Genomic DNA, 21,207 nt, shown 5'->3' on the forward strand with positions numbered 1-21,207 from the left:
ATCAAGACAATTTAAATTTTAAAAATAGTAAAATACACACAAGTATCAGTTTAAAACAAATAAAATAAAATAAACATGGAATTATAAACAACAGAAATATAAAATCAAACACAAAGCTAAACATGCCTGATAATATTAAAAAGATAAAATATAATCTATTTATAAATTTCTAATTGATTTTATAAAACTTTTTTAAACCTTATTTGCAGTATCTTGAGAAAAGCAATGTATTTAAACAACATATGTCAATCAAAATTAAAACAATTTTTTAAATATGAAGTGAACACAAATATTCATAAGAAAAACCAAAAATATTTGAGTTCATTTAAAATGATCAGAGGATAGAATAAATGATAAAAGTTTATCAAATAATATTGGAATTTTAATTAGGATATTCTAAAGAAAATTTGTTCTCTCTTTCATATAGGAACATATAAAACAAGGAGAAATAAAAAATATTATATTATTATATATTAAAACAAGGTATTAAAAAAATTTAATATGTAACTTACTAAATAAAATCTTAAACAACATACCTTAGTTTTAAATTCATCAATTTTATATTTTTCTGCAATAATATCCTTGAATTCCACATAAACTTCTTTTAATAATTTTGATTCCTCTTGTTCATAAGTTTCAGACGTATCATCAATACACTGAAATTTAAAACAATGCTATTCTGATATTAAATTTTAAAATATATACAGTCAACTTGTCTTAAAATGAACACCGATAAAGCAAATTTTGCTGTTGCTCTGGCAAAATGCTATTGTCATATCATTAATTTTCACATGATAAAGCCAACAAAAATTTCATCAGAATTTGTTAAACTGTTCACAACCCCAGGAAATAACCCCATTTCCAATAATGATTACTTTTAACCAACTAACATTTTCACTTTTTAAAAACAAATTTTTAAAAAGTGAAAATGTTAGTTGGTTTCACTTTTCACTTTTTAAAAATTTGTTTTTAAAAAGTGAAAATGATAATTTATTTGAAAAAATGTTAAATTAAAATAAAAACAGTTAAACAGATTAGTAAACATATTCTACAATTTAATCAATTTTTAAAAACATTTTGCTCATTTATATAATCTTACATGTTGTATGCACAATCTATTAAATGGGTACCTGGATATAAAAACAGTTACCCAATGTTCAGCATTATCCATGCAGCATACAATAGAATCATATGTAGAAGTGGTGGAAGTAGTTTAAGAAGCATGCAAATCAAATGCCAATGATCTGCATCTCAGATGAACAAAAAAGAATGTAGTATTTTTAATTATTTTTGGTATCTCATTATTAGTGCATTATGAATTCACTTCAGAAACCAAATTAAGGAGAGCTACATTAGTACTCACAACTTTCTTCAACTTTCTTTCTTCAAGAACTGGTAAGATGTAAAAAGATAGCCTTTATACAGCAAATTTTAATTTCATTAATGTAAATAGAAATAACTGTCTTTTTTGGTGTGTTTTCAAATAATATAGAAAAAATATATAAATCAATGATACATTAGCAAGCAATTTTAATGAAATTACTTCATCTTGTTCAGATAAAAAAGTTCTTTTTTTCAAATTCATTCCTTTTTGTAAAGAAAATGTGGTTTAAGTTTACCAAAAAATACTTTAAATATATATTTAATTGATATATTTTTTTGTAAGATTACATTAATTTTGAAAAATGAATATCCAAAAGCCAATTCTTTGCAAATAAAATTAGTCATGTGAAAACAGCATTACTATAGCAAACAAAGAACTGAATTTTCTATAATGATAAATTTTTCTACATATAAAGTTTGTTCTTTGTAAATGAATGTCTAGTAGAATATTTTAATCCTTTTCTTCCTCAATCTCTACTTTTTTCAACCTGACTCCCTGTAAATTTTTGTGTATTTTCAAAGTCAAAAGAAATAATAAATTTCATCAATTCTGTTCAGCAGACATTAAAACTACTCTGGCTAATTATATCAAAAGTCAGAAAAAAATTAATTTCAGAAGTGCTTTAATAAATAATGCACAAAAATCAGCAAAATTTGTATTGTTAGAGTTGAATATTTTGGACTGTGACAGAGACTGATGTTATGTAAAAGAAGGTTTGATATGTATAAATAACTTACAAGTTATTTATCAATCAAGTTTGCTTTCTTTTTTGGGGGGTAATTTTGTCTCAAAAAATTAATTTTATTAATAAATTGTAAATTAGAATATTGTGGTGTTTTCCAGAAATAAACATATTAAGTGAATATCTTAAAATATAATCTTTTTATTTTTTCATTTCAGAACAAACTTTTATAGTACTTACATTAAAACGTGGTAGTATAAATATTTTCCTTTGAATGTTTTCCACTGTGACACAACAACTAACAAATGAATCTGCTTTCTCATACCAAATTTTTCCAAAAAGATATACTTTACCTATAAAAAATGTTTTCATATTTATTTGACTTTTTTGAAACTAACCAATATTAAACTTTAAATACAAATTTATTTTGAAATTATCTTAATTATGAAATTTGTTTATAAATTACATTTTTTAAGGCATTTATATAAGCAGATTTCTCTTTGGCTAAACATAATTGAATAAACTATTTTCATTTAGTAATTGAAACAAGTTACATTTCAGACATATATAAGATTGAAATAAAAGTGTTCAATAAATTCTTGAATGAACAAAATTCAATAAAAATAATAATAAAACTATTTATCAATTTTTACTTACCAAATTTATTGTTAAAACACAATAAATTATTTACATTATCCACTAAATAATGCTTTTCATAATTATAGTTTCATAAATTGTTATTTTAAAATTATTTTTTTTATAAAATTTAGCATATTTATAAATATTTCACTAATTTATTAAAAAATATGGTAATTATAAATTATTTTTTTAATTTAATGTAATAAAAAGAAAGTGAGAATGAAGAGAGATAATTAAATATCGCACTGTTTTTATAATAATTAGAACAAATTTAAAAAGAACTTATTTTTTGTACTTGGGAGTACAGAAAATAAGTAAATCTTACAAAAAATATCTATTTTTATAAGATTTCTTTTAACCTATACAATTTTAATATGAAAATACAGTCAAGTCCACATAAGTCGACACCCCAAGGGGAAGTGGATATGTGTCGAGTTATCGATATGACGATTAAAACAAAGTTAAAAAAAACCACAAAACTACAATTAGGAAAATACAGTAGTGCTTTATACAGTACATGCAATGTATCTCTCTGACCACCCGTCCCTGGCACTAAAATTGCTTTCTACTCCAAGTACCTCAGTGATTTCCATCACTTTTTGTTTCAGTATTGGCCCTGAACAGGAAGATTCAACAAACAAATTTGCTTTAGCCAACGTACCAGAGCATCTTCGACATTTCTGTACTGTGACTTTCTCTAGTATTTTCAAGACAGTTGCGACAAAGACCCAAGAAAAAGTTTCTTAATTACCCCTTTTTTCTTCAGAATTCTCACCAATGTTGTTCTTGAAAAGTTTTCTTGTTTTGCAAACTCGGCTTGCAAAGTTTTATTACATTCAAATTCAGATACAAGTTCATATTTTTCCTTCAGCGTAAGCATTGTTAGGATTCCAATACTCATTTCTAACAGAAATGTGAAACACTTGCTGCAAATAACACATGAATAAAAGATGAGAAAATGGAAAATCAGATTCCGGTGTAAACTCATTTTTTTCAGGAGGGGAGTCAACTTATCAGATGTATAAATGAGTGTGGGACAGAAAAAGTATGGCAATTTATCCAGTGGAACCTTGCTTAACGAGCTCTTCTCATAATTCACATAACAAGCAAAACAAATTGTAAAAAAAAAAATGACTCGCTTAACAAGTGACAAGGAGAGGGAAAGTTTCAGATTGTCACATGCTACATCAGTCTGTGTTTAGCAGTCGTTCTGCTAGCATCTTAGTGTTGCTTGTGATCACACATTTTTCCAAACTTGTGTTCAGACATATTACATATAAACATCAACAATCATAGCCCATTATACAGAGTGTTTCAAAAAGAATCATCTGATTTAAAATGATTATATTATGAAAACTAATGAAGACACACACTTAAGAGTATTTATATTACAGGGCTAATATGACTCCCCCTTTCGATGCATGGCATGTGTCTCTCTCAAGCTGTATAATTTGATATGGCTTGCTCTGTTCCCCATATTCTAACATTATGGTGGTTTATCTTCCCACTTAAATGAAAAGTAGCCTTGTCAGAAAACACTAAGTATCTTACAAAATTGTAATCTTCTGCCTCCTTGTTGAGGATAAATTCACAAAAGTCAACACAACTGTGTTTGTCATCTGCTTGAAGAGCTTGCATTAACTGAATCCTGTACAGTTTCATAATCAAACGTCACCGCAAAACATGCCAGACAGACGTTGTGGCATGGAAAAGTTTAGTTCTCTATTGGTATGGACCTACACTTTGCAAAGTGTAGAACACAAAATGATTTCTGTTGTCCAGTCACCATCTTGAAAATATGAAAGGGAAAGGTGAACAAAGTGCACAGGTGCTGCCAATCTGCAACTGTGTAAAACTCAAGAATTTCCTCTTTCTAACAGTATATTATTTAATCAAAATGAATTAAAAAGCTGAATAATTATGATTTTTTTTAAATTGGATGATTCTTTTTGAAACATCATGTATAATAAACATGCCAAACGATAAGCCAAATTGTAAAAACTGTAATTAAATATTAAAAATTTTATATTTATAGGCAGTTAGCTTCCATAGGCAGTTATGCTTCCATCTTATATTAAATGTAATACAGTAGAGTCCCGAAAACTCGGCACTCGATAACCCGGCAGTCCAGATAACTCGGCCACACACTGGCAGGACAAAAAAACCCCTAGTTCATTTTCATTATAGACAGATTTATGATTCATAAAGTATTTTTCTGAGGTCTGTCTTATCCAGTAAATTACTGTACACTGTGTATTCATTAATTTTCATTTTCATGTAGTAATGGCTCTATGCCTTCATAAAGTAGATATTTTTCCTTTGTTTAAGGGTATTTGGGCAGTTTATTCTTTGTTGTATTCTCAAACAAACAATACATACAAGTACAGTACAGTATTTTCTGAGGACTCCACACTCGTACTTATTTTTTTACCCCATTCCTGATAACTCGGCATTTTCACAAACTCGGCCACCCTTCGGTCCACATTAGGCACAGTTTTCGGGACTCTACTGTAATTATAAATAATTAATTTTTGTTTAGACATTTCTAAAATTTAATTTGGAATTGGTTATTAACCTGTCCTACATTGATCCCGAAATATTTGTGTTGACCTCATTGACCTATGTGAGCGATCCCGAATATTTCCATGTTTACATCAGAACATTTTTCATACTAGATGTCGCTTTGTGTCACAATTTTTATATTAAAATAAACTTTTAAAATAAAATTTTTTTCATTTTTATATTATTCAATATATATATTTTGTTTGTGAAACATAAAAAAATGATTTTTTACGATACAGTAAACGTGATTATTATTTAAAAAAAAAAATTTTTGGACGAAAATTCAACATGGTGTCACAGGCAACAAATAAAAATTTCAACATTGAATAGGTTAAATTTAATACAAGATGGAAGCATAAATACCTACCGCTAGTCAAATTAATTAATTTTTAATATTTAATTATAGTCTTTACATAACCCAAAAATTTGGTATATTATTTGGCTGTTTTTGAGACATTTTTCTGATTTTTTTGTTTTCTGCAAATCAAATTTGCATTCCAGGTTGGTTCATTCCACTCTAGAGGAAATGATGATGATTCATGCTCCTTAACAATGTATATTGTATAATTTTTTTTGAATAAACATTATACATAAAATATTTGAGTATTTTTTTGGCATGGAACACATTATCGTACTTTACATTAATTTATTAATGATTGTTTCATATTACGAGTAATATTCTGAAATTAATTATGCTCCTTAAGCAAGGTTCCACTGTATTTTGTAAATAGTTTTAGGTAATTGTAAAATTTTCCCCAAGACAAGATCAATTCCTAATGGCATGAATATTGATATCAGATTGTTAATGATTGAAACTAACGATTTAGTAATTAATTTAACAATTAATTAATTTTCAATGTTATCTTATTATATTCTATTGTTTTAGAGGTATATTATAAAACTAATTTTTGTAAGCAAACTTTCTTTTAGTTTAACAAATTAACAGTTTGCAAAAATAAAGTTAATAATTATTATATAATAAACAAAAACAAATAAAAAAATAATAATAATATATACAAACAAATAAATAAATAAATAAATAAATAAATACAAAGCATGTAAAGAAATATACAAGAGAAATTCACAAATGTATAAATTCATAAAAAAAAATTTTTTCTCTTTAATTTCAGTTTATAATGAGACTATTAGTCAATAATATACAAATCATCATCTTAATTGAGTAAAACTTATTAAATTTAGATGATTTTTCAACTATTTGATAATTACAACAGTTACAATATAAGAACAGTTTGTTATAAAACATTTTGAGGTAAATACACTTCTAAACAAATACATCTGAATATGGAAAAATAATATTTAGTGACAATTAAATAAAATAAAAATTTTAGTTGGCATACAAATCATTTAAAATGATTTGTGAACCTGTGATTATAAAAATGATCTGTCATATATTTTTCATTTGGAAATATTTCATCTTCTGAATTTGTAAAAAATTTTTAAAATATTTTATTATCATAAAACACGAGTTTATTTACTCTGCTAAGTATTTTTAATGTAATTGTACAATTTTACAAATAATTTTTAAAATAAATTTTAATTGTTGCATATTTAATTGTTAATATTTATTACATACCTGGATGCTTAAAGTAATCTTCATATGCATCAATCCAAAAGAATTTTAGAATTTTTTCATTATTTGTATTGAATGTTAAAGGAAGATTTGAAGAATCTACAACAACTTCAGGTAATGAAACACATTCTGTTGTTGTCAGTCCTAGTAATTGGCTTCTTTTGCTAAATTTCAAAAATAAATTTAATTTCATGATTAAAATTTCACTTTTTCTTTATTTTACTAAACTTTTTTCATAATATTTATATACTTTGACAAAAATTTAAATTAATCCAATGAATGTATGCATTTGAGTTCAGCTTATATATCAGAATATATGGTATTTAAACTTGTATATTTTTAATATATTTATAATAATTTTAAAAATATAAAGATTATTACAATCTTTTAAACTGTTTCAGTTTTCTTTACTTGAATATGGTGACTTAAATATTCAAGGTTCAATGTCAAAATATTAAGTGCTTTTAAAAAAAATATAGTTATGATATATTTAGCAATATTACATCTGTAAAGGCAGTCTTCAATTTTTGAATGTAATGCATTCCTGAAAAGTGCACAAAAATTGAATAATAGGACTGCATGCTAAAAGAAATTCCATAAAACAGAGCTGAACAGAAAAATTATAAAATCTAAGAAAGTTTTAATTTTTTACTGCAAATAATGCATAATATGTAACAACACATAAAACATTATTTAAAATGTTAAAATTATACATTAAACATAAACAATAAAAATTAAATTTCATAAATGAGCTAGATGTTTGCTAAAAATTATTAACACATTAATGAAACCAAAATCGATAGGAGTAAATAGAGAGGTTGCGACTGATGTTTTCATTGCAAAAATGTGATCATCAAATGTTCAGCACCACCACCCTGTAAGCCTAGAAGTTTGACAATGGTATTTGGAACATCAAGCATAATTCCACTGACATTCCAAAAGCCATTGTCAAACTTTTAGGCTTACAGGATGGCAGCACTGAACATCAGATATTCATGTTTTAGTGATGAAAACATCAGCCACAATCTCTCTATTACATAATGGTTCAAAACTTTTGTTTTCAGCAGAGAATATACAAATGAAAATTTGGCATACAAAGAGCAATTTAGAAATATTAAAGTATTATATATATGAAAAAGCAAATTGTCTAAAAGTCAAAGACTGTGGCTGTACATGATTCAGACATTAATAATATTTAAAAACTTGCCTGTTTTTTATTTCTGTACTTTCTTCTGGAAAAGAACACATTTTATCATCAGGTTTTGTATCTGTATTTACAGTTGTTTCTTCAAAATCCATTTTATCTTGATTTTCATTTTTATATTCTAAATATTATAAATGGTATTAATATAATCTATTTTAACTTTAAAAACCAACATTATAATCAAATTTGACATACATGTATCCCTCATACAACATGGTACTTCTACAAAAAAATTTTGCTCTAACATGACTGGAAAATTAGAGATATTCCATGGTTTCCAGTTTTGCTCTAACACAGTTTGAAAATTTGGAAAATCTCCTTACAAAATTTCACAATTTTTAGGAACAAACTCCATTCATTATTCAATATTTTTTTCTTCAAGTAAGCATATGAGTCACTTTAATTTGCCAAAAGATATATTGAAATTTTCAATTTGTTTTGTGCCTTTTATCAGGTTTACTTTGATAATGCAATTTTTTCTTTCTTGTCCTAGCTTACCTATCAACCAGGTGTTGTTGTTGCTTGCAGACTTTAGCCTTTAAGACTGTCACTGTGTTTTATTTTTATAGATTAATCTTTGTATTTAATAAACTTTATTTAAACATGTTTAGGTAAGTGTTATTAAACTTTTTTTAATTGTGGGTAAGCAATCATTTGTAAAAACAATGAACAAAATACACAGATATCACTGTACTCAAACTGTTCCCAACTCGAACAATTCAGTATTTAAACACAAATTCTGGAGAATAAATTGTTCAGTACTCAATTGAACAAATGAAACCCACTAAAACAAATTTTTGATTAATAACATATTTTTATTTTCTCATACATAAAAACTTTTATGGAAAAAATAAAAAAAATGAAGATGTTGCTGATATGTCTGACCAAGATCAAGAAAAAAGCTCAGAAGATACCCTTACTTAACTAAAATACTAAAGTGTAATACAGTACTTTTAATTTGTTACTGTTAGTTAATTATTGATTGCTTTAATAAAACATATATAGGTATACCTCGAGTTACGTAGTTCTCAATTACAGGTTGTTTGTCAAAAAAAATATATGGAAAAATAAAAATCAAGTTTAAATCATTTTATTTGACTTTGTCTGTCTGCCACAAATATTGAAATCGTAATATCACTAGAAAAGTGTTAAAAGCACATAAAATCATATTAAAATGCATACATTTACAGTAAATGTTAATATAATCATCATAAATCATAGAGAACAAAATATGAAAACATCTGTGACTCTGTGTTTTCATCTTATTTAGAGATCTTTAAGAGCTCAATATTGGCATTTTCCACAGTAGTTCCAATATCTACCATTTGGCGTCATTGTCAGTGCCACTCGTTATTGGTAAATTTAACGTAAATTAGTTTATTTTTTACTATTGCAAAATAATTTTAATACCTGTATTTGTTATTTAATCTTACAAAATCATCTTATTTTATAATGTCTTAAAGCAAATCACATTCACAAATAAAAGAGTCCACGATGTACTGTACTGTACTGTAAACATAGCCAAATTGTAAACATGTATATTTACAAGTATGTACAGATGTACTGTACGCATATTCGTAAATTTGGATTACTTTTTTCCTGTACTATATTAAAATTTATTTGTTCGTAAGCTTAAAATAGATTCTTATTAATCATATATTATTAAAAATACATTTATAAATAAAATACAGAACCGGGTATAGCATAGTGACAAGTAAATTCGACTTACATTGTTTTTTGACTTAAGTCGCCTCTCCTGGAACCAATTACTGATGTAAGGCGAGGTATACTTGTATATCTTATTAACAAAAAAGAACAGTATACTTTTGTTAACTTTTAGAACCTAACCCTATGTTTTGCATTAGTTCTTTATCTTGTATAGCACAGATTTGCATAACACCACTTTTTTGGAACATAACTACCATGTTATAGAAGGAATACCTGTATTTGAAATATAAACATCACCTCAAATCTAAGTTAAATAATAATGTCTACTTTATGTAATTTTTAAAAATATGTAGGAATGAAATAATTTTTTTAAATATTAAATAACAATTCATTAAAATGTTAAAATAATAAATTATAACTTTATACCAATATTATATTATACATTATAAATTGTTTTTAATGCTATCGTAACTCATCATTGCACTTAAACCAGTATGATCTCTGATGATGGGACAAGTGATCCACAGGTAATTTAAATTAATAAAAATTAAAATTTTGTTCAATGATGATTCACTTTTAATAGTTTACTTCCAATTTAATTAATTATATTTCCATATGTATTCAAAGCATGCTTTTAGATTTATTATGTTATGAATGGCACAGTATGTCCCAAATGTTGACAATGGGAATACCTACAAAGATTTTAAAAAATCAGGCTTACATAACATAGTGATCCATAGAATTTTTTCAGACATTTTACTGGTCTTTAAGCTTAAAAAATTAGTGTTTCTCAACTTTAAAAAGATTGAGAAACATGAACTTAAAACTATGAAACAAAATACAATAAATTCTCGTTTCATATTAGATTGAAACAAGAACATAACATAAATTCTTGTTTTCACAGAGATGGAAAATGGTTAAGTTAACCCTAAGATGCACAAAAAGTAATTCTGACAATTAATATTCTGATCTAATGCCATTAATGAAACTGATACTGAAGTCAGCAAACCATGCTTCTCCTGCTTCTGATATTGCAAACACAGAAAACTACACTAAATGCTTCTCACTGTGATGAATATATCAATTTGTATGTACAAGGTATTTTTGTATAATAATGTTTTCAATACTGCATAATACAATTCTGTTCTGTGTATTCAGAAACATTAGACTAAAATGCTATTCACTGTAGTAAACACATTTCATATTTTTCTATTAATTGTAAATAGCTACATATCATCTGTAATCATCTGGATCTTTTTGGAATGAAGTACAAATTTATACTGACCTGCTGACATACAACCCCTACCTAAAACAAGACTATATTCTAATTTTAATCATCTTTAATCATCTAAATTACTTTTACAAATAATTAACAATGAGCAAAATCCTGCTAAAAATAACTGAAGAAAAAATGAAAAATATTGATTTTTAATAAAAACCATGCAAACTTTTTCTATTTTATCATGATTTTTTGTAAAGACTGTGTGAGTTTCTACTAATTTGTCTGAAGTGTAAACTTTTAAGTTCTTTACATTGCAGAAACATAATCCTAAGTTACCAAATTTTATCAATCTTTGAATTTGGACATGTTCAATTTGTAATGAAAAATGTCATCAACTACAGATATTATTATTCAATGAGTTTTGTACATGCTGTATTCTAGACATAACTTTAATGGTTTAAATACACTTAGAAAATCAATTACTTCCAATGATTTAGCCTGGATTAAAGTATAGTGAAAAATGTAATATACTGTACCTCAAATAAAATCTCAGTACTTACTCCAGTACATGATTTAATAAATATAAATATTTTCAGCTTTATTTAAGAATCTTTCAGGCAGTACAGTTGTTCCATCAAACACAACAAAATTTGTAAAATAAAAAAAGGTCTTAAAGTATTCTACAAGAATATTCCATTCACATAGTGATATAATTTAAAAGGAATGTTTCCATATGGGTCAGGATGCATATTCAAAATTATCACAAGAGATCAAAACAAATATTAAATTAACATAAAAATGACATAATTTTCATCCTTAAGCCTTAAAACCATGTCTTTGGTAATTTAAAGCTATCTCTATTAATGCAAGTTCCCAAAAGGGTAGCTCTATAAATCTCTATCACTTCAACCATCCAAAACATATGTTGGTCAAGGATCTTTCATATGAGTTTAGCACTGGCCCAACATGGGAACACCCTGGGCTCTGAAGCAAACTGGGCCAGCACAGTGACACATTTATTTTTGGAGATGCCATACTTATGATCATTAAACTTAGCCCTGAGGCTTAGATTAATGATCATAAGCCCTGAGCCTTATATGTGAAGTCAATACAGATGAGACTCCTGTTTAAAGGGATTTGATACATACCCAGAGCACAGGTGTCATCCACAGCATATTAAATCAGTGCTGGAGTAAGTATTGAGGTTTTATTTGAGGTAATGACTTGTTTCAGCTTTGGGAGTTTGTACAGGCAATACATTGTGTTAAGATTTATTAAGTGATAAAAAAAAAATAATTTTTTTGCTCATTACTAAGTCTTTGGAAAGAAATGATCAATTTTACCAGATGACAATGACAAAAACTAAAACAACACGATTCTTCTAAAAAAAATTTGAATTCAAACATGGCTGTCATTAAAACAATACTTCAGTAATAAAAAACAGTTCATGTAGAGCAGGTGACATACAAACATAGAATATCATATTATTAGATTTAAACTGTCATACTTATTCTTCTTAATTTATGATCTTTATATTAATTTCTATTACCAGAAAATTAATATTTACCTTCATGCATATCATATTCTTCTAGATTTGTAATGTCATCTAAATCAAATAAATCATCATCTAAAATTTCTTTATCGTCTTCTTCAGCTATTACTTTTCTGTAATTTTTAATGTCATCATTATTGCACTTTTTTATCTGTTTACTATTATTTGTATCATCAAAATCTATTCTTTGATGATTTGCTGATTTCTGAATTCCATTCTGTAAGGATGAACTCATGTTAGGTAATGTATTATTTTGGATGTAATTTGAAGTTTCTTTGACTCCAACACTGTCCATTATTTTCTTTTTCACAAATGGATTATAAGGACTTCTGAAAGTAATTAAATTAAATTTAAACTGAAATTAGAAATTAATAAATATCTATAAAACATAGTTTTAAATTATCTATACATTTAAGAATTCTAATCATACAAGATTATTCCCCATTTAATACATTTAACAAAATATTGTATCTTGATACAGAAACTAATTCTTATCAATGTATTATATTGAAATACTGTGGTATGTTCTTTACTTTTTAATTAAACAATATATTATTGACACAATATAATTTTATATGGACTATATATTACTAAAGAAATATTATCATTAAGCACATCAGAAATTATACAAATAAAAAAAAAATAGTTTTTAGGCATTACCCATTCAAATAAATTAAAATTACTCTATTAACTATTAAAGGATTCAAAGTATAGTTTTTTTTAATAATTTTAAGTGATAAACACATTGCAGTTTATTTAATATTTGTATACTAGTTCTAATCTTGTATTATTCATTTACAAACTTTGAAATTGGCAATTATGATTTCTAAAAGAACTTTTAAAAGTTTATTTACTTTTTATACATCTGAAAAAGCTATTTATCATTTTTATATTATCTCAGAAATTATAAAATTAGGTACTGTAAATTACAATAAAGAACTTGTTTTTAATTTTACTCCACTTAAAAATTTTTTTTACTATAATAATTTTACTTACTTAGTAATTTTCATTTCAGAACACTCAATTTTTCTTTTTAAAACTGTTGGTTTAAATATATCTTCTGATTCTTTTTTATTATGTACTTGCTGTATGATATCTCCAAGTAATTCATCATCATCCAATTTTACATTTGACTAAAAACATAATTTTAAAAAATATACAAAATTTCTTTTTGTACTATATACAAAAATAAATTTTGTATAAAAAAAAGTAGTTGTAGCAATTCTGTTTGTTATATAACAAACAGAATTGCTACAACTATTTTTTTTTATCAAACAGACAAAATTACACAATTATTATTAAATAAAAATAAACTAATAATGATTTGAAATAAATTTTAAAGAATTAAATATATTTATTGATTAGGGTTGCCAGGTATTTGGATATAAAATCTAGACAAAATGAGTTTTTTCCAAAAGATATGGGACACTTCAAGTCCAGAACATGCAGGATATGTATTTTTACTCTGTCAGGAACAGAAATAGTTAAAATGTGAAAAAATACTTCATTGTGGGAACAATTTTTAGAATAAAGTCCTCCTCTTACTAGATGGCAGTCAAAAAGAATCCAAGATAATTCCAGAAAACTGTGATATCTGGCAACCCTATTATTGATAAATACGGCTCAAAAAATCAAAGGAATATTTTTTTATTAAGTTTTCTTGGAATAAGAGCATACTAATATTTATTTTCACATTAAATTCAAAAGCTTATTTGTATTTCAGTATTTTTCATTTTGTTTTAATATGTTTAAATATAGAACATAGTCTAAAGCATTAGTGATTATGTTCAGAATTTTTTATTATTGTTTCAAATCAGATATTAATAACAGAGATTTCAAAATATCAAAGATTCAAAAAATTTACTGGAAACACTTTGTATCTGTTCTAATATTGTCATAATCATTTCAAAAATTATTATATTTATATTGAAAAATGATAATAAAATTCTAAAAATTCAATCATAGAATTAATAAGATAATAATTCTTTTTAACAGACTTAGTAAAATTGTTGTGTTATTGAAAAAATATATATTAAAATATCAATCATCGTTGTTCTATATTTGTATAAAACATTTTACAAGCATATGTTGTAAATATGATATATTAGGTAATTGCTGTAAAGCAAATATTGCCTAAGTGAAACACAAATTGTTTTTCATTTGCCATTATATATAAAAACCTAAAAATCTATTTAACTATCATTTATTAAGCACATAAGTGTTTAAAATGAGGCACACTTGTAGAGTGTGTATTTACTGTTTATCTGACATCAGATCAACGAGATAAAAGATATCGATATCAAACAATCAACTGTTTTTCTAATAGGAAAAAAAAATATTTTCTCTTGAAATTCCACATTTATGCATGTATAGGCCACATTTTTTTACCCTAAATTTTTTGTCCAACATTAGGGTGCAGCCTGTACTTGAGATAATGAATAATTTTAAAACAATTTATTATCATTAATTGTCTTTACATACCTTAGGACTTGTAGTGAGATTATTTGGAAGTTTTAGGTCACCAGGGTTGAGATATAAGAAGAAAAAGGCACAAAGGAACAGCAAAAAAAGAAGAAAACGGAGCTGTCTGAGAACCAACTAAGCAATAAACACTAAAAGACTATAAAAATTATAATCAATGTCTTCAATTGAAACTGACAGCTACTATTTATGTTCTTCACTCGAAACTTCACTGTCACTACCAGCATCACTTGAGTCTTCATTCTCAGATAATGCAAGATACATTGGGTCAGCTTATGACCCATCTATCACATTGGAAATGAATGTGACTTTGAAAATTTTGGACACAATTTCTTCTGGTATTAGTTTCCGTGAAGCCACAATCCACTTACACATCTGAGACAGGGAGGGTTTTTCTCAGCCTCCCAGTCGACATTGTCTCCCTGGCAGTGCACCTCCAATCATAGTAGAAACATCACAGATGAGCTTTAAAAAGACATTTGTTGGATACAGTAAGTGGTTGCAGCATTTCAGTCATCCTCCTGGTATCACAACCATATCACTTTTCTCTTCCCTCATCTTCTTTTTCATACTTTTGGTCAGATGACTTCAGAACCTGTCAACAACCAACATGGACTGCCAACATAACAGTACAACTGGATGCCAAAACCACTGACTTCAGCCAATTCATGTAGAATTCCCCTGTCATCCAATATTCCAGGTAGTAGTTTTTCTTTCAGCAGGGTCTTACACTTAAAAATTTTGATTCGTTTTTTGAAACTAAGTTTTCGTATTTATTTACTATTGAACACAAGACTGTGTTATTATTAAAACACTTGGCGTTTATCCACTTTATTCACTTAAAAATTTACTTAAGGTCGCAACTTGTTTCTGTCAGCAGTAAGGCACAGCATTACAGTACAGCACTGCTTTTCTGTTCCCATTGTTTGCATCAGAACTTTTTTTCACCTGCCTGATTAATTTTAGTGTCACTTGGCATATCAAAGAAGACAAGAGTTTCATCAGCATTACCTATTTCTTTTAAGTTGTAGCCATGTGTCTTTCTTAAGCTGAGGACATGTTTCTGAAATATGAGCAGTTTCTCTTTGTAGGGGTCAGGAAGCAGCTGCACCATTGAAGTTCAATGCTGAATCACAAGTTCATGTTGTGCCATAAAATGTAACTTTCTTGAAATTTACTTTCAGGAATTTTCATATTTTGAGCAATCCTTCAAGCATCAAACTCAATCATTTCAACAATTACAGAAAATCCATTTACCCAAATTTCACAGATCTATCTCAACAGATTTGCTTCCAGGTCACGATATTTCACTGTCTTTCTGCAAAACAATTGCCAATTTTGTGATGTTTTCTCAAGAGCATCCTTTGTTTGAATCCACTGCAGCATGTATTTTTTGTCTACATCAAACGTCCTTCCTGCTTTTTCTTGTGCATAATGAACCACTTTCAACTTTATACTTTGCCATGTAACTCACTCTCATTCAACTCACATTTGACATGCACTAAGCAAGCACTCGACAATAAGCATTAACCATCCCTTCCTTCATTCATGTTTGAAATTTTCAGTGTTGCCAAATTTCTGAATACCCATGTCTAATCTTGTCCCTTGGTGGAATTCTACAATTTTTTTTTTTTTTTTCAAATATATTGTTTCATAAATGGGGTGTGGCTTATATATGCATAAATATGACAATCAAAATTTTGATATTTGTGCATTTGGTGCAATATAAGATTTGAACTCATTTTATTAGTTTTATAGTAATTATTCACATTAAAATTTTATTATAAAATAATATAACCTATTAACATATCATAATTTATATTATTTTATGCAGATTTAGCTATTTTAACCAGTTCTATTTATAAGATCAGACCAGTTTTTTCATCCTAATTTAGTTTGAAAATTTTAAATTGAAATAAACTTCTAAAAACAAAAATATGTAATATATTTGTAAATTCAATAACAAGCCTTCAAGTGAGTATTAAAAAATTTTTAAAATATATATTTTTATCATTTAAAATTACCTCAGATTTTCTTTTTGCAGGTAAAGCCATGAACATGCTTTTTATATCTTTTGGTTTATTTGAAGAAATAGACTTTTTAGTAGGTGGAGGCTTATATTTTCTTGATTCCTTTTTAATCTTAACATCTATTATAAAGACATTATTTGAAATCAACAATATGTAATATTTAAAGTATAAAAAATACATAATAGAAATGAGATAACTTATTAATGAATGGCTAAATATAAAGAAATAAATATACATTTAACATTATTAATAAAACAATATATATACATCATGTTCTCACTTAACATCACCAATAGGTTCTTGGAAATTGCAACATTAAGCAAAATCACTGTACAGTCGACTCCCCTATAACACGGTAGATACGTTCCACTTTATAAGAATTTCATGTTGTAGGAATCCTTAAATACATGAGCCAATCACAGCCCGGCACATGTGCAATTTACAGACTAAGGCTGTTTGAAAAATTTTCTTTCATAAAATTAATTGATTCTAGACTAATTTGACTCAACATTTCCAAAACACGTATAATTTTTTGGGAATAATCCATATAAACTATGCTATAAACAAAAAATTGTAGGATTACTTACCAAGTGTGCACTGTTCGATGATGCCATTGCTTAAGCTTGTTTTTGTCGCGGAGCAGCGCACCAAACAGCAGGTGCATTTTCTGATAAGTTATTTTTCTGCGAAAAATTCGTTGAACTTTGGAGACATCATTAATAGAAGTAATTTTTATGGCCGTTGAATAAGAAATGTTTTTTTCACAAGAAATGTATAAAATTACAGTACTGTATTAGACTTACAGTACCTAATTTATATACTGTACAGACAATAGTAAACTTAACTTACCCGCCTAAACTCTCCGTAGCATGTAAGTAGTTCAGCTGCTTGTCCACTATTGGTTCAGATTCGACCAATCCTGTCGCGACATGAGTTGGCGATGATGTTTTACTGCATTTTATGAGTCTCTTTTAGCGTCTTTATATGAATAAGGTCGCAATTTTTTCGCAGCAATATATGAATTTGCATTATATGAACCCGCGTTATAAAGGGTCGACTGTATAATGAAACCAATTTCTTTATAGGCTAAATAAAATAACAAGATATAATTTGGGTTAATTAATTAATATCACTCTAATTGGGTTGTGTTTGCAATGTCCAGCATTTATTTCCTATTCATAAAATCAATTTTACTGTTTATGAAGAAAATTCAACAATAATTATACTGTAAATGATTACAAATTACTTATATCTTTCCTGGATGATTTTATAACAAAATAACACTAAACAAAATGACATTAAGTGAAGAATTGCTGTATATCAATTTAATATAGCATTTTGTTCTAGTTTTATCAATTTATATTAAACTAATTTTGTAAATTAAAATTTTTAATATAGAAAAATGAAATGATGAAAAATGTACGAAATATCATTACACAAACACAATATAGTAATTATGTGATATTTTCTTTGAAATTACAAAATTTTACTTTTCTGAAATAGTAAGGAGAGTCCTAAAACTGAAATTTGATTTGATAATTATGATCTATAATAAATCTTTGTAAAAGATTGTAAAACTTGACACCATTTCTGTAAATAAACAAATGTCTACTAATTTCAGAAAGCTAAACTTTTTATTAAATAAAATAAAATGTCTTTGGCCAAAATCTGACCATCCTCAGTTTAAAATTTTAGCTTTAACAGTTTAGAAAAGTATAATATAAAATATATAAATTAGAACAAGATTTTAATTCTAATTTATTTTCAAAATTAGCAGGGATTTATTTTGTTATTTATAATAATAAATTTTCTACAACTGTTTTATAAAGCATAAATTAAGAAAAAAATAGAAAAACTTTAAATAAGTCAGTGATATGTATTAATATTTGCAATTAATTCCTAAAAAATGTAATCTTACAGTAATTTTATGAATGAAAATAAATTTACTATTTTCAAAACAGAACATTCATTTTAAATGATTTAAGTAATAAATAATTTTGAAATTATTGAATATATTTATCATTTCAATATATTTAAAAATATTTTTAATGCATAAAAATCTCCGTGTACTAGTTTTCTTAATTATTTTAGTGTAATTAAAATTAATTTCATGTTGACAACAAAAAGAAAATAAACATCTATCTAATTTTACATCAAATTATAAAATAAATTATAACAGTCAATTATTTTCTCTTTACTGCCAATATCAACTTAGTTATTATCAAACTATATAATTTATAATATTGAGGACATATTGCAAATTAGGCAGCCTTAAAAAACAGTATCATACTGTATGTGAAAATCATCACAGACGATCAATTATGGTCAGCCATTGAAAATACCATACTTCAACTTCAGATTTTATGGGACCACATTTAGCAGTATTTCCTGCATCACTAATATCTTAGTATATATGAGTGTCTTGTACAAATAAAATGTTTGTTGTTTGCAGTTCTAAGTGTCAGTGATGGGTTTTGGTACTTTTTATGAAAATGTCTTCTACATGTTCTGATATATCACTATGCCAGATTTTATTGCATTTGGACTGATAAATATCTCTCTAGATAGTGTTATATACATAGACTGAGGTAGTTTTCTTTAATTTACTTTACATTTATTATGTTATTTTATGTTTGTTAAATAACATTCCAATATACAGTATTCCCAATGGCATATTTAATTTTTAAAACTTTATCTAAGAGTAACAAAAAATATTATTTAAAAAATAAAATTTTGTTTTAAGATCCAAGACTATAATTTGATAACTAGAATTAATATATTAATTTATGAAATTATTAAAAAATAATATGCAAGACATTATTTTTTAAAATTAAGTATATGTCAGTTTGTTATAGTTTTGATCAGTGATTAATTTATAAATATTCATTAAAAAATATATTATAAAATAATAAGAAAATTTAATTATACCTTCATGGCCATCTTCTAAATTATCATCAAAAATTTCTCGACCATCTTCAACATATCCACAACCATCTAAAAAATACATTTACATAACTTACTTAATGTAATTAAATATATCAAAAATAAATTAACTTCTTATGACACATCAGAATCTGGATTCTTCAAATATATTTAGAACCAGTCGTTGTCAGGACAGTTTGGACAAGTATCTACTTAAAAAAATTGGTTTGTATTTTACAATAACTGATGATTTTTTAAATAATTGATACAGGGTTCTGTTTAATGAAAGAATGTGTCTTTAGAATATAAATCAGAAATAGCCAAAGAATCACCAAAATTATAAGGCTATTTTTATGTGATAATTAACTAACATAATTTGGCAGTAGAACCATTATGAGCCATTTTGCCATAAATTTGGTAATTAAAAATTAAAAACTAATTTATTTACAGAAATCTAGAAGAAAAGATCTGGCCTGGACTGGAACTCAACTATGCAAACTAGGGAGATGGAATTACTGATTCTGCTAACTGGGCATTTCAAGCACGATGTTTGCCAATTTTTTCAACATGACTTAATTGATTTGTTCACTTTCTGCTATTTTTTCCTTCATCAAAATTCTCTAAAATTTCTAACTATCAAGAAACTCTGAAATGACAAAAGACAAGAGAATGAAGTTGTCCCATTCAATTCAGAATGTCTGATCATTAAACTTAATACCTCATTTCCATTATGCAAGGGAGAATGCCAACACAATCTACAAAAATTTGATGCAGAAAGTGTCAAAATGTTATCTAAAAATGAAACTGTAAAAATTTTGTTTCTCAAGGCAATGACACAATAAAATTGTATAAAATAATAGTAACAAAGATAAGCATGATATTTTTAACATGCTATTCATGGAAAGCATGTAATCTATTGTGCTGTCCACTTAAGAGATTTTGGAGTACAGAAAAGATAGGAAATTTTTTGTCCATTGTCTGCAGTAGGCAATATTCACTTAATAATAGTCCTATTACTATACCAAGACTGGATGTTATGTCTTCTAAGTACAGTTATATGCTAAACCCATTTTTCACTATGTAATATATATATTCACAGTTTATACATTCCAAGCAGAACAATCTAAAAACAGAAAACTTAATATTTTCAAATACACACTAAACAAAATGACATTAAGTGAAGAATTGCTGTATATCAATTTAATATAGCATTTTGTTCTAGTTTTATCAATTTATATTAAACTAATTTTGTAAATTAAAATTTTTAATA

General features: G+C 26.4%; 1 protein-coding gene across 1 annotated transcript in view; it reads right to left on the reverse strand.

Annotated features, from left to right (window-relative positions):
• Window positions 1–21,207, reverse strand: part of LOC111627073 (DNA polymerase alpha catalytic subunit-like) — a 109,452-nt gene that overhangs the window by 82,191 nt on the left and 6,054 nt on the right. The window contains exons 5-11 of the mRNA XM_023370628.1: window positions 17,010–17,134; window positions 13,501–13,637; window positions 12,520–12,833; window positions 8,066–8,183; window positions 6,862–7,022; window positions 2,307–2,419; window positions 537–656 (exon numbers count right to left, since the gene is read on the reverse strand). Of these exons, the coding sequence (XP_023226396.1) occupies window positions 537–656; window positions 2,307–2,419; window positions 6,862–7,022; window positions 8,066–8,183; window positions 12,520–12,833; window positions 13,501–13,637; window positions 17,010–17,134 (1,088 nt within the window). The remainder of the gene's footprint in view (window positions 1–536; window positions 657–2,306; window positions 2,420–6,861; window positions 7,023–8,065; window positions 8,184–12,519; window positions 12,834–13,500; window positions 13,638–17,009; window positions 17,135–21,207) is intronic.

This window comes from Centruroides sculpturatus, unplaced genomic scaffold (genome assembly GCF_000671375.1).
Source record: "Centruroides sculpturatus isolate CEXI.00-Female unplaced genomic scaffold, Cexi_2.0 scaffold473, whole genome shotgun sequence".
In the NCBI taxonomy this organism is placed as follows: domain Eukaryota; kingdom Metazoa; phylum Arthropoda; class Arachnida; order Scorpiones; family Buthidae; genus Centruroides; species Centruroides sculpturatus.